General features: G+C 33.4%; 1 protein-coding gene across 1 annotated transcript; it reads right to left on the minus strand.

Moving 5' to 3' along the window:
* Positions 1–469: 469 nt before the first annotated feature.
* LOC117110387 (acid-sensing ion channel 5-like) lies at positions 470–12,237 on the minus strand. Its single transcript, XM_033253083.1, has 6 exons — positions 11,975–12,237; positions 10,775–10,997; positions 6,196–6,324; positions 4,179–4,325; positions 2,859–2,998; positions 470–737 (listed from the first exon to the last, which is right to left on the minus strand). The coding sequence occupies exons 1-6, from the start codon at positions 12,235–12,237 to the stop codon at positions 470–472; spliced, it is 1,170 nt and encodes a 389-aa protein (XP_033108974.1).
* Between the last annotated feature and the right edge of the window lie 2,382 nt (positions 12,238–14,619).

A 14,619-nucleotide genomic window follows, 5' to 3' on the forward strand; every position in this document is an offset into this window, starting at 1 on the left:
TAAGTATGTACTATCATATACAATAAGAATAGCTCAATGAATAAACAATGTAAGGAATGCATTTTGAAATAATATAATTTGTGTTCGAAAAACAAGGGCAAGAAATTTGCCAAGACCTAGTACAAAAAACAATAGATATATTACATTTTTAATATATATAGTGAAGACAAATTTATGTTAATGTGCATTCATTTAATATAGAGTTTCCCATTGATATAAAGATTTCCATTTCTAAACAATGGTCGTTTTCCTTCTTTGAAAGCTTTGGACATTACACCTTTAAGTTCATTCTTTTTCTGTATGTCAGCAGCCGGCAAATCCTCCATAACGTAAAAAGTTTTAACCTTCATGGCCTTGGCTTTGCGGATCACGTCCTGAAGACGAACTTCACGATGATGTGTCTTGGGCGTTGAATCCCACCTTTCTTTATTTTACCGGTTCGGTGTGCATTTTCAATCGTTATCTCATCTCAATTAAGGTCATGTTTTAATATATCCAGAACAAGTTGCTTTGGATCTTCGCTTTCTCTCTCTTCAATTCCTCCAAATCGGAGATTATAGCTTCTAGAATGTCTTTCCATTCGCAGCATTTCAGCTTCAATGTTCACCATTTTATCTTGCTTAGATTTCAGGTCAGTTTCCATTTGTTTGAAATTCTTAAGTAAGATATCCGTTGCAGTTTTGAGTTCATCGTAGGTTTTACTGTGAATTTCAAGCGAATCTTCCATGACTGATTGCCTTTTTTCAATCACATCAATTCTATTTAATAGTGCATGCTGGCCTTGTTTAAGCGATGCTATTCCCTCATTAATGTCAGCTGCAAAGCTACGTAGTTCGTCACGCAAGGCATTTAGTGACGTATCCACAGGTATGGCGGGTGTTCATAGTTGTAAAATATCAAATATCATACATTCAATATAATGATAACTTACAAATCGCTATAAATATCGTCTAGGTGGGGAAATTTTTAAGTAATTTCACGGAGCTATTAGGAGTAGGTCTTCACTCGACGAAGTCCATGATCCAAAATCCTAAATATGGCACTGTCAGATTCAAAATTTGAAGGTAATTATATTTTTCCCCATCCCCCATTTAATTTTTAATGTGCAAAATTTAGGGCGGCTTAATGCTGATATTTTGTCATTAAAATGTAGGATAGAACATGATTTGCCAAATTACGACATCGTCGATCTTGGAATTAGACATAGACAGAAGGGGATGGGTACAGACAGTAAATGTTCAAAATAAGGGATTTAAGCAACCTCGGGTAGGAAATTGTTATGTTTATTGCACTTGTAGATGGCCGGAAATGACACTTTCAGACTAAAAATTTGAAGTTAATATTCTGTTATCCCCTACTCACTTTCAATTTTGTCAAATTCAGGGTTCCCTCCTGATTTTTTTAATTTGTTTAATATCCAGGTAAAAGCAATACAAGAGAAATCACGGAAATAAGAAGTACATCGACTGAGGATTGCCACAATCAAGTGGCTCTCCTATACTAAACATTTTCACATAGAGAATACATACATACAAAAAAATAATTTAAAAGATTCTATCAGATTACTAATAAGATATTTGAATTAAAATATAATGTCAATTAAAACAATTTACAGTGAACGCAGTCATGCCTGTTAAAGGTATTTCATTATTGAAATAAATTATCTCGAATTTATGGGAAAATGTATTAGTTCGCTGATGTTTCTTAGTTTAATCGCAAGTTGTTTTGAGTTCTCAACATGATGTTCTGCTTCACCGACTATGGGTTTTAAAATCTCCTTAATGAAACATGAGACACCATAAAGATGGCGCTACTACTATCTACAATGCGTCGGATCGGGCAATTATGTTTGTGGATTTTAGAAAGGCGTGGTTTAATCTCAGCCGCTGGAAACATGACACGGAGAACAACACGAAAGGTATTTTAACTAGGGCTCAAAGAACGTCAACATCATCAATTCCAACATAAATCCGCAATCACTGATCACGCACTACAACAAAACTATGTCATAGATTAGGATGCTGCTATCTTAGGAAAAGAGGGTGATACAGGAAAAAAAAATAAAAGAAACAATAAACATCAGGAAACCTGCAAACCATGAAACAGGGATGAAGGAGCACATGAGTTGTCTCATATATGACCAGCTGCTATTTAAGGAGAAGGAGGGGGGTGGGGTCCGATAGCACCTAATGTTCAATCCCTGATATTGATGTGTGAAACAATTGTTCCCAATGGGTCCGCAAAAAAATGATTGGGGATCTGCCAAGTCAAAAGGGTCCGCAAAAAATGTGGGGTCCGCAAGAATTGTGGGTGTCCGCTAGATTATTGGAACAACTTTTTCACGATTACATTACTTTTTCTTGTCTTACAATAGTGTGATCATGCCTTGACAATAATGAAATAGGTTTTAAAGGTTATTTTAATCAACCAATAAAGGTAAAAACGTACTTACAGAACGTTTCGAGACCTGTCAGGTCTCATTCTCAACTGGCGCTTCATTACTTGCGTCAAGCAGAGGAATTATGTGTGATGAGGTTGCACTGCTTTGGAATAGCGTCACACCAACATTAGGGATTGGCAGTCAAAATAAAGTTATTAGGATGGACAAATCAATTTTTTTTTAAAGTTTTTGATCCGACAGGAGGTCCAGGTCTGTCCGATGGAGGAGGATTCTCTCTCCCAGGTCGCACCACTACTGCCTGCAGACACCATAACTGGGGCTTCAGGTATCTACTACAATTTGCATTGGAATTATTGTGCATACAGTATGTTGATTATGGTAATCAACTCTTTGCACCACTTTAAGAACTTGTAGGCAAGTAGGCGCCTAATTGGATTTGTCTATAGCCTTTACTTACCGAATAGGTCTGCAATCACACTCTTCGACAATGTGTTTATGCCGGCACTCCAGTAAGCACCCGGCGACCGTGTATATTTCGTAATTGTTAAGCTTCACAGATTTGTCACAGTCTCCGTGGGGTTTACCTAGCGTTTCTACCTATGGCGATTGGACGCAAAACCATTTACGTATTAACAAAATATTTATGATTTTATTGACAAAATTAAAAGTTCATTTTAATTTAAACGTACCTCCTTACTTAGATCTTAAGCATATTTAACAAATATTTGCAATGTAGCTTGCAGTGCCGAATCTAGGGGTACTACTGAAATTGGGAAAGTGGATGAATGAGGGGGTGGGGGAGGGAGGTTAGGGCAGCTATGTTTATGTAGGTAATTTAATTAGTAGAACCTTATCTGATCATGAACATCTTCAGAATGGAAAACAGAAAGGGAAACAGGTTAATACGATACATGCTGTCAATTATGGAGGGGCATAGATATTACACTTTTTTTTCATAAGAACCAGTAAAATTTTGCCCAGGCTAAAATATTCTTATTTTGTCCTTATATTTACACAATTTTAAACACAAAAAATATTATTTTACAGTAGTATACCTTAGCCTCTATTTGTTCTTAGTTTGTTCTTAATTTTTAAGCAATTTTAGCCTTAGTGTTCTTAAAAATTTATTTCTTCCAATTTTTAAAACATACACAACAAAACATAAAACAAAACACCATAACAGTGACAGGATTAAACAAAAGAAAACTTAATTGCTGTACAAATTTCTCATTTCTCCCCAAGGGTGATACTTACCAAACAATAATTAATAAATATATACAAATATTTAAAAAGTTATGATTATTTACAATAAAAGGCAAATTCAAATATAATATTACAAAAATATATAAAGTTAAAATTACAACTTGTGAAATAAAGTATATAGCATCTGCTTTTTTTTTTCAATTAACTTTTATTCAATAAAATTCATTCATAAAAAATATATATACACAAAAATATATAACTTTCTATGACAAGAGACAAACATATAAAATACACTGAATTAAATAAAAGGAAAATAAGTGAATAAAAAAAACCTCTCTAGGTTACATCCTTAAAATTAGATGACAAGGGAGTAAAAACACACAGAAAACAAGAAAATCAGAAACAAAAAACAAAAATTGTGCATAACCTGTTTTTCAAAATAGGATTTTACTAGCTTTGTACACTTTTGAATGCACTGCATTTATATTAATGTGTAGTTTTCAAATAAAGTATACAAACAAATAAAATAGGTACTTACTAGATCGTTTTGACCTATATGAATATTTAAACTTACTTCAATTTTACGTGTTGAGACGTAGGCGTGTACACCAGGAGGAACTGCCAAACCTTTGGATTCTATCAGTGGCGGTTCGTTCTGCGGATGCACTAGTATCTTCAAGCCGGCCTCCATGTTACCTTCAGACGTTTCGGTATATTCGTCCTTGAGGGTGAAAGATATTTATTGTATTATAAATTTAAAAAAAAATTAAGAGTAAGCTGCATTCACATCGGGTCCAAGACGACATTAGGACCGCGTTTCCGATGCGCTGAACGTCAGCGATCGTATTCTACATAGAGTACGGTACTGCTTCGAGCTTTGTGCCTAATTTACAGATATTCTCCAATTCAATCACCCTAATTAGAGGGTTGCACACTTGTAATTTTGGAAACTTACTGAAAAGCACTATAGTCTATTTTGATCAACTAAGAAAATCACTGGAAATAAATAAGTTGCTAAATGTGGTGCCATTTAATTTCAATACCTGTTTTTTTTAAATTAATATGCTTTCACAAAGGATGTTCAATATCGTTATTAACTAATATTAACACCTAGCATAATAAACTTCTCATTTTGCCAATTTGGTTGGAACAATAATCTTTTCAGATTCTCAGCTGCTAATTGTGGTACTATTTAATATTAATATCTGGTGCTTTTTCTTTTTATGTAATGTGCTTTCACTTGGAGAAATTCGATAGTCAGATGTTTAAGATAAACAAACATCGTAATAGACTTCTCAGTAAGTCGATGTGATTGGGAAAATAATCTTTTCAGATTAATAAAATATCAATTGACAAGAATCTCCATTCAGAAAAAAGGTGGTTATTTTCATAAAATATCAAATGACAAGAATCTGTTTCATGTTTGTTATATAGCAAACAATTAATGTTTTTTATTTGCGCAATTGACAGAATATTTTTTATTCGTTGAAAGTCTGTTAGATACACCTTGGCACTGCCACATTGAACGGAACAGTCAATCTTTCAACTCATGAAAATATTCTTTTTATTGCGCTCAAAAGCATTAATTTTTTTTTTTATACTAAATTACCATAGGTTTAATTTGCACTAAATTATCGTTCAATAATTACCGGTACTTGAAATCATTTACCGTAATTGCTTATTTATTAATGTTACCGTAGATGCTGCCATGATTCAGGAGATCACAATATACACTATTATTATTTATAGCACGAAGTTCAGAAATATTAAAATCAATAACTCAATGTAATATAAACCATTTCCTTCTATTCTTTATAATAATAATAATAATAACAATAACAATATTAATAATAATAATAATAATAATAATAATATGACACTTTTTAGGCCTACATTTATTGACTGTTCATAGGAGACTACCGTCGCTATGAAAGATTATTATTATTATTATTATTATTATTATTATTATTATTATTATTATTATTATTATGATTATTATTATAAATTGATGGTGATTTGCATTTAAAATAGTTTGTTAATATTTTGTGAATGTTAATTACGAACATGATTTAATCGTAATGCAAGCAACGATTAGGAACTCATAATCATTAACATTGAAAACGTTATTATTAAAGAACGTGTTATAAATATCACAATCAAGGTCAGTCAACATAAACAACACACAACCGCAGACCCTATATAGGGTCTGTGACACAACATAGGTCTATGTCGACTTACAACATAGGTCTATGTCGACTTACAACATAGGTCTATGTCGACTTACAACATAGGTCTATGTCGACTTACAACATAGGTCTATGTCGACTTATAACATAGGTCTATGTCGACTTACAACATAGGTCTATGTCGACTTACAACATAGGTCTATGTCGACTTACAACATAGGTCTATGTCGACTTACAACATAGGTCTATGTCGACTTACAACATAGGTCTATGTCGAATTACAACATAGGTCTATGTCGACTTACAACATAGGTCTATGTTGACTTACAACATAGGTCTATGTCGACTTACCGTGGATACGGGCATGTGCAGTGCAAACTACGAATTGGTTTATTACAATCTTACCTGTTGAATGTTAATCATCAACTGAAGGGCGTTTCCTGCTCCCGGCTGTCTGACTTTCAATACGTCATTATATTTGCCAGAGTTGAACGTAAAGCAGTTGCCAAATGACGTAAATAAATGAGTAAAATTCTGGAATGTCAAAAATGTAATGTGGTTATGCACACTCTAGCCATGGGTAGAGGATATGGAAGTCTAACTAAAGGCTTTCCGCTATATAAATTGAAATAAGTGTATTGGGAGGAGGGTGGAGTGAGAAAATAAAGTGAGAAGACTCAATAATTAAGTGAGGGCGCTAACTGGCAAAGTAAAGGGGATGAAGTGTCTTGGGTGTGCTTTTTCGGGGAAGGGGCGTGCGACCCCTGTACTACTACATACGCCACTCTCTATAGCCTAGCCACACCAAACTGGGACAGCACCATTGAATTTCATTGTTCCCTGATTGAAACTAAGTGTGACAGCGGTTATTACAAAATGCGACTGGTTTATTATAAAGTGCGACAGGTATTACAAATTGGGTAACAAAATGAGTATTTTTTCATACTCCCCTATATCAACTTAACCAAATTCATACAAACTCCCAAATATATTTGAATTTCATTTTTCTTTTGAAGTATTTAAACATAAAATAAAGAGAAAATGTGTGCTCGCAGCACACTACGCCTGCAAAATTGTCTAACTTGGCATGCATTAGGGTCGGTACCATTAATTTATTAGCAATTGTTTGTATTACTTGGCGTTATTTTCTTATTTTTTTACAGAAACAACGCAAATGTTACTAAGTCAACTAGGTTCGAGACGCGTTTATTTTTATCGTTTGTTGTGATATATTTTTACTGAAAGTTGATTATTGCTTAAATTAAATGGATATTGAAATAAAGTAATCAATATATTAGTTTGTCATCGTTTGTTTTCTTTTTATTCGCATTTACCATAAATGTTCTGATTCTGACCATGTTTATATATTTTCTTTATTATCATTCATCATCATTCAGTATATTTTCATTCATTTTTATCTATTATTATAAACATAATAATACATAAAAATAAATGAAAATATACTAACTATGTATTTTCTTTATTGTTATTCATCATCATTTAGTATATTTTCATTTATTTTTTATTATGTTTATGATAATACATATATGATAATAATATTTGAAAATATACTAAATGATGATGAATGAAGGAAATATGTAGTATTTTCATATTTATATTTCCATATAAAGTTATCAATATATTTATTTTCAATTTATATTTAATTTCAATGTCTGTCCCAGTTTTTTTTTTATATTCATAAGCCAAACAAAATCACTCACTTGAATTAGGCCTATTTCATAGTTGTAACTAAAGTATAAGTTGCTAAAACGTTCTCACAAAAATATTTAGTATTTTCATATTTATATTTACATATAAAATTATGAATATATTTATTTTCAATTTATATTTAATTTCAATGTCTGTTCCAGGTTTTTTTTTTATATTCATAAGTCAAACAAAACATTAGGCCTATTTCATAGTTGCAACTAAAGTATAAGTTGCTAAAACGTTCTCACAAATAGATTCCTACGGTGAGCCTACTCCAAAGTGAGCATACACAATATTTGTATTTTCTTGTTTGTTTTATTTCCATTTTCGATACATATTTTGATGTCTATTGATTAAATTAATGTAAAGTTATGCAAAAGTTATTGGCATTACGCAGAAACTGAGTCAAATTTCAAATGATGGGCGTATTGTATTGTTTACTTTATGATCATCCAATAAAAACATATTATTGCATTTAATATTTTTTTTTTCATTGAAAATTACCATGCTGACCTGTTGCTTTCCCTGTGTCTAACTTGTGTTACTGTACTATTGAATATTGTGCTGTTTTTGTGAGTAGATAAAGTTGATAATTATTTTTAATCTACTAATTTTGTTGTTAAAAACTTAAGTAGTACTAGTAGTACCAGTGAACTGATTTCGTTTACTTAATTACTACAAATGCAAAATGAACTTTATTGAAATTTCAAATCACCAGAGCCTAAGTTCATTCAAATCCAGACTTTGAATGAACTTTGTGTTCTGTTTGTATTTATATGTATTTATATTTTTATAAAAAATTATTTGTATATGTAATTTTATATTTCCAAATTTTTTATATTCTAAGTGTGTCAATAACTTCAAATCCTTGTACAGTATTTTCATTGGCTTTTTTTTTATTAATCTATATCGTGTTCTCTCCGTCCTTTATTTTTATGTTTGTATATGCAATACATCTTGAAAAATTTAGAAATGTCCAATTTAATAATGTTTATTATGTAATAAATTATTCAATTGTATAGTAATTTTTATATTTTTTTATATGTTTTTAAGACATCCTGTAATTGGCTTTATTGTAGCTGTTGGATGATGTTCGAAATAAAATAAAATAAAATAAAATATATACAGAAATAGAAGTTGGACATAAAACTGAGTAAATTAAGGTAAAATTATGCCTAGGCCTATTCATAAATTCCACAAAAGAGCAAAAGAGTACACACGTTCCCGTAATCTCTAAAGCTCCGATGAGGGCAGTATAATAGAGGCAGTGGAGCTAAAAAGATCTATTAATCAATCAACTATTAATCAATAAGCCGAGTTTTTCAAGAGCTCCTCATGAGGGCAGTATAATAAAGGTAGCAGAGCTAAAACAGATCTATTAATCAATCAATTAACTATTAATCAATTAGTCTCATGAGGGCAGTATAATAATGATAGGCATTAGAGCTTTAAAAATCTATCCGTGGAACAGAGTGCAGGTGAGAAAACAAGGCGTAATAAACTTTAAAAAAAAAACGATGGATGTTTAAATGAGAGTGACTTAAAATAATTAAAGGTAGTTTAAATGTAATTCGTTCTTTAACAGGGAGCCGATGTAAATCGTAAAGGATGGGTTTAATGTGTCGTTGCGGGGAGTAAAAGAACAAATTCAGGGCAGCAGATTTTTAAATTTTGTAAGCGGTAGATAAGGAACTCAGGTAAATCAATAAACAAATAGTTACAATAATCCAACTTAGAAGAAATGAACGCATGAAAAAATTTTTCAGCTGATTTGTTTTTTTTTCTCAGAAATTGAAGACTGTATTCAATGTACATTTGTTCTAATTGTTCACAATTTCATGCACTTTTGCTGAGTTTTAATTTTTTTTTTAGTAATCATAAATGTTGACGTTAGCATTCAAGGCAAAGCCAATTTGTTTAACAAAAGACCAGCCGTGATTACTGGTACTATTAAAATTCTTTCATGTATTTCTAAAAGGATTATAATAATGAAATGATCAATAAATATGGTTATTTAGTCACGTCAGCAGAATATACTGATGCATTAACATTGGGAGAGCAACTTAGCTCAGTCGGTTAAATTATGGTAGGCAAAGTGTTTGCGATGAGCCTAATTAACCTTGGTGCCTGGTTCAATTCCATCCCTGTTTTTCGTTTTTCGAATATGATTTTACGGTGTTACACACTGTAGATGACCCGCTGAAGCCATGGTTACTTATTTGCAGCGTAGTCATTCTTCAGGTTGTGAATTTTGCAGAACCCTGAGAGAAAATATCTGTTCATTGCGTTCTTTATCGTCACATGAGTCATATTAAATATGAGGCCACCAGCTTACTGGTCCTTCACCCACGATGAGAGCGAAGTGGTGTGGTATTGTCGGACGTCGCTCAAAAACTTTCAAAAGTTGTCAGGGCGCAAAGGCCCAGAAAACTCAAAGGCTTATCTAACTGATTTTAGAATCTATATGAAAAAATACATGATTTTTTTTTTCTCCCAGACGAATTGTTGTTTTTATCCTTGATGTGGGGCTCTGGCATGATCCCTGCTTTCATCACCAACTAAAAACACGGATAGAACAGCGATTGCACTAAACTGAGAGGAGGCAGAGTATTTTCGGTGTGAAGCACACTGATAATAACTCACTAAAACTGAAACCTTTTCTTTCCTGTTGGGTCATATTGGAGGTGATTAAGCATGGGAAGTACTGCGGCCATATTGCACATGGGACCAACAGCTTAAGCCAGGCGACAAAACTCTGCTCCCTAAGGGCTAGACGACGTGACGCCGTCTAGTGATTGTCGGTGGCAGTGAGAAGGGATTATTAAAAAAAGACAGATCTTTAGCGGGCTTCATAGCGTTGCGTTCTCCATAGAATGGACCTTTCCGCTAGGCCCCGTGCATTGGATATTGTTGCTAAGGTCGCACTAGACCAGTGTAGAAGCATACGCGAACACGTGCGTTTGTGGGACAACAACACAAGAGCTTGTTGGATACACGCGTATCCCTGTCACTGTTCTGATTGGTACGGTCAGTTGTTAAGTTTAGTTGACGCTTCAGAAAGGTGTATTGCGTTGGGCAAAGACCATCAGGGCACAATGAATTTATTATTATTATTATTTTCAGCCCTGATAAAATATGAATATAACATAATTTTTATATTGCAAATATTCAGAATACAGTGAAAAAAACCCGAGGGTTAACAAATATATTGAGCGAGGGGTTTTTGGGAAGGAACCCCCTCCCCACTTTAGGTACACCACTACATAGTACTAACCTGACCTCCACACTTCTTCTCTTTCCATTTGCAACTTTGAATCGTTTGGTTAGTGAGCTGAAATCCAGTTCTGTTAGTGAATTCAGACGTACTAAAGTTTCCATTGATAAAGGCATCATTATACTGAATGTTATTTCCAGACTCATAGTAGTCGTAGTCCTCGGCGTCCCATAGAAATTTGATAAGATTCAAATCATTAGCAGTGAGGTATGAAGCTCGATACCTAATTAAAGTAATTAATAAATACATTTTTATCATTCAAAATTTAAAATATGTTTTCAAACTGTTTGTCGTTGTCTGTGCCTATTTAAAGGTGCATTTACAACACCAGCGTCCTTATTCTTAAACTGGACACCCTCTGCGTACGACGGCCGTCGGCTGAAGCGATTCCAGAAAGAACGCAATGCCACAATGTGCGCACAATGGATCGTTTTTAATGACGAAAAATGACGATTCGTTCAGATTGTCACCGACAATCAGCCGATGGTGTCGCATCGTCTAACGCTCACTGGGAGCTAAGTTGGATTCGTCGTCGGCCGACGGTTGTACGACCATTGTACGACACATTGAGTGCCCGGCTTTACACAGTCGATTTTCTGGTCGGTTCGGTAGGCCTTCCGATCCGAAGATTCTGTATAAAATGAGCTTTAGGCCTGTAATTAATGAGTTTTCTCTTTCATGTGTTTTTAATTACAATTTATATAATGTAAAAAAAACAACATTTGTATTGTCTTGTTACTTATTGACCCAGGTAGAAACATGTATGTACAGGTATATGACAAATAAAGGAACAATATAAATATAAATAAATGTAATAATGAATTAATATAGACCGATTTAGTGACCAACGCTTCTGAACTAAAATAGTAAGTATTCCAACCAAAACCCCCCATACCAGCATTGTGACAGAAATCATTGTTTAATTTTTATAAATGTATCTTCATTTTGTTGGTAAAAACACTTTGTACATTTAACTTAATTTCAAATAAAAAATAAAATCAAGTGTATTCTGATGGTTCGAATCGAATTCCACTCCCTGTCAGCGCTTGGACCATGATGGTCGCAGAAAGTCTGAACGGATCGTTCATCACTAACACAACCCGTTTTGCGCGCGTCCTGGCGTTGCATTTTCAATACAGTATATAATAATCTCGTCAGCCGACAACCGTCAGTCTTCACCTTCCAAACGTATACACCTACCTGTTGAAGTTGCAGATAGTGAGGGCGGGGAACTCCAGTTCATCGACGAACATCAGGTTGATTTCCGTGTTGATATTGAACAACAAATACTCTTGAATGCGTAGACTGATTTGCCACACACACAAACTCAATCCAGATATGAAAATCAATACCCAAAGTAGTTTAAAGAAGAACCGTTTACTTGTGGCAATGTATTTCAGCCCATGGAGTGTTGTACTTGTTGCAAACTCGCTTTCTAAACTTATCTCCTCTTCAGCTGCCATCGTCTCTTTTACTTTCAGAGTTCACGCTACAACAGTAATCTTTTATATTTAAACAAAATCAGAAAACATGATCAATCATGAAAAGAAAGCAAATTTTTTTCATATTATGATGCATGGGTGCTCATGCAGCAAAATAGAATATAAACAACAAAACTACAAATTCATTCTGAAGTATTTCTTCTCACGCAGCATGATACATGTTTTACTGTTCTTTTCCTTTTGCCTTGAATGTCTTTGTCATGAAAAAAAACCATGATACATCGCTCTTGAAACCACAATTGCTGTTTGGTTTACCACTGGAAATCTAAAAATCTACATATTGAAAATTGAATGAGATATTTTCCAAAAAAGACGAGCGTTAATATTTTCCTGAAACGGTCCCCTCCGGTAAGTTCAGCCCCCTGAATATTTTTGCTTAGGTCCAAATCGACAGTGTAAAAGCATAGGCCTACGCAAACACGTGCGTTTGTGAGACAACATGTGTGTTTGTAGGACACGCGGGTATTCCTGGCCTTGTTTTGGTTGGTCCATTTACATTTTGGGTCGATTTTCAAACATAAATTCTTCTTTACCCAGATTTTGTTGTGTTTTTAGTTAGATAAATTACTTAATGTCAGTTTTTCAAAACCTATTCTCTTAAACACTCATTTAATAACTAGCCTAAAGTTTATAATGTTGTCTGCTCAGTTATTATTAAAAATCTCAAATGTTGTTATTATTCCAAACAACCCAATGTTCATTTTTATTGTGATGACCAATGTAGGCCTACTATAATAAAAACGGAATGAAACAGTATGCTAAATCAATTTCAATTCATTCCGTTGACCAATCAAGAATAATAAATAATCTCTCAATAGAGTGTATGTGCTCTCAACCCTGCAGATCCTTTCAGAACTTTGGCGCAGGGTTCAGTTCCGTTGCTGATTTCCTTGTGGTTTCTAGAGTGCTGAAATGCAAGTTTACAGTAGCACATATTTAAGTCGTTAGTCTAGTCCCGTGTGCAATATTGCCTGTGCCCGTTTTGAAGCAGTAGAAAACAATATCGTCTCGGGAACAAAATCAGAGGATTGTCTTTCGGGAGAATAAAACTGGAAATAAGTGGTTAGACTTTCATGGATTGTTTGTGACGTATTTTACCAAAAATAAACATCGTATAAGAATCATTTATAATAATATCGGGATAATTATTAGATAATATTAAAATAAATTGTTGTGATAACTATTTAATAATTTTGTGTTTTCATGCTTGTTATTATTACTGTACGTAAACTCACAGGATTGCCCTCTGAGTTTGGAATGAGGTTTTTTTATACCTAATAGATAAAAAATTAAATAAATTAATAACATTTTATATATGGTTATACTAACATTTTCAAAGCGTACATCTGTATTAATTGCTACGAAAGCATATTCTGCTTTTTTACAATGATCCAAAATAGTCATAAGAAGTATAAACCTTAGTTATGGTACTAAGTGCCTATTTATTTATATACTAAAGTTAAGTTAACATTCTCCAGAGGTTAAGCTTGACCCTGTTGTATCCAAAATATGCAGAGTTGTGGAAATATCGATGTTATACTGTAATTAAATTCAAGTGATTTGAATCATGTATTGTAGACCTACCACATTGGCATAAAGGTATAGTACCAATGTATGGAAAAAATGGTCTTAATGAAACACTAAATTTTATAACCATTTGGAGACAGTAGTGGCACTGCGGGGGAGGGGAAAACACGGGACATTCCCTCTTCCAAGTTTATTTCAAACGCTGGCGCAACCACTGTTTGGAGAGCAACCGAACAGCAATAGGAGTTTGAATCATTTGCATTGATCCCTGATTCCAGGTAAACGAGTTAAGCTAATTCTAGTGCAAATATTGAGAATCATTGCCAAGCCTCCACTCGGATCTAAATTCACCCCGAATTTGGTTAGTCCATCTGCATACTACAGTACAGGATACCAGAATTAAGGTGATTCTGTGTGTACATTGAATAGGCTTACCTTAAATAATAATAATAATAATAATAATAATAATAATAATAATAATAATAATAATAATAATAATAATGAAGCAAAGCTTATGTTTTGCAAACCGTTTTGATCCATTAGTAGCACAAATCTTGCCTTAATGACCAATAGAACTACTAAATATGAATATGTAATGGAACATTACTATTCATTACTAAACTGCTATTCTTTTTGACAATCCTAGCTTCAATCGATACGTTCAACACGATGTGATTACAATTATATTATTTAGCTAAACGTGTCTTCGATCGAGAAGTATGTTAATTGTCCTCTCGCTATTTTATGAGCAATTCATTTTGAGCAGGCCGCTATGAATGGTGTGTTCATAGTGCGTATATATATATATATATATAT

Source organism: Anneissia japonica, unplaced genomic scaffold, assembly GCF_011630105.1.
Source record: "Anneissia japonica isolate Jap-2015-1 unplaced genomic scaffold, ASM1163010v1 scaffold287893_len360957_cov134, whole genome shotgun sequence".
Lineage (NCBI taxonomy): Eukaryota > Metazoa > Echinodermata > Crinoidea > Comatulida > Comatulidae > Anneissia > Anneissia japonica.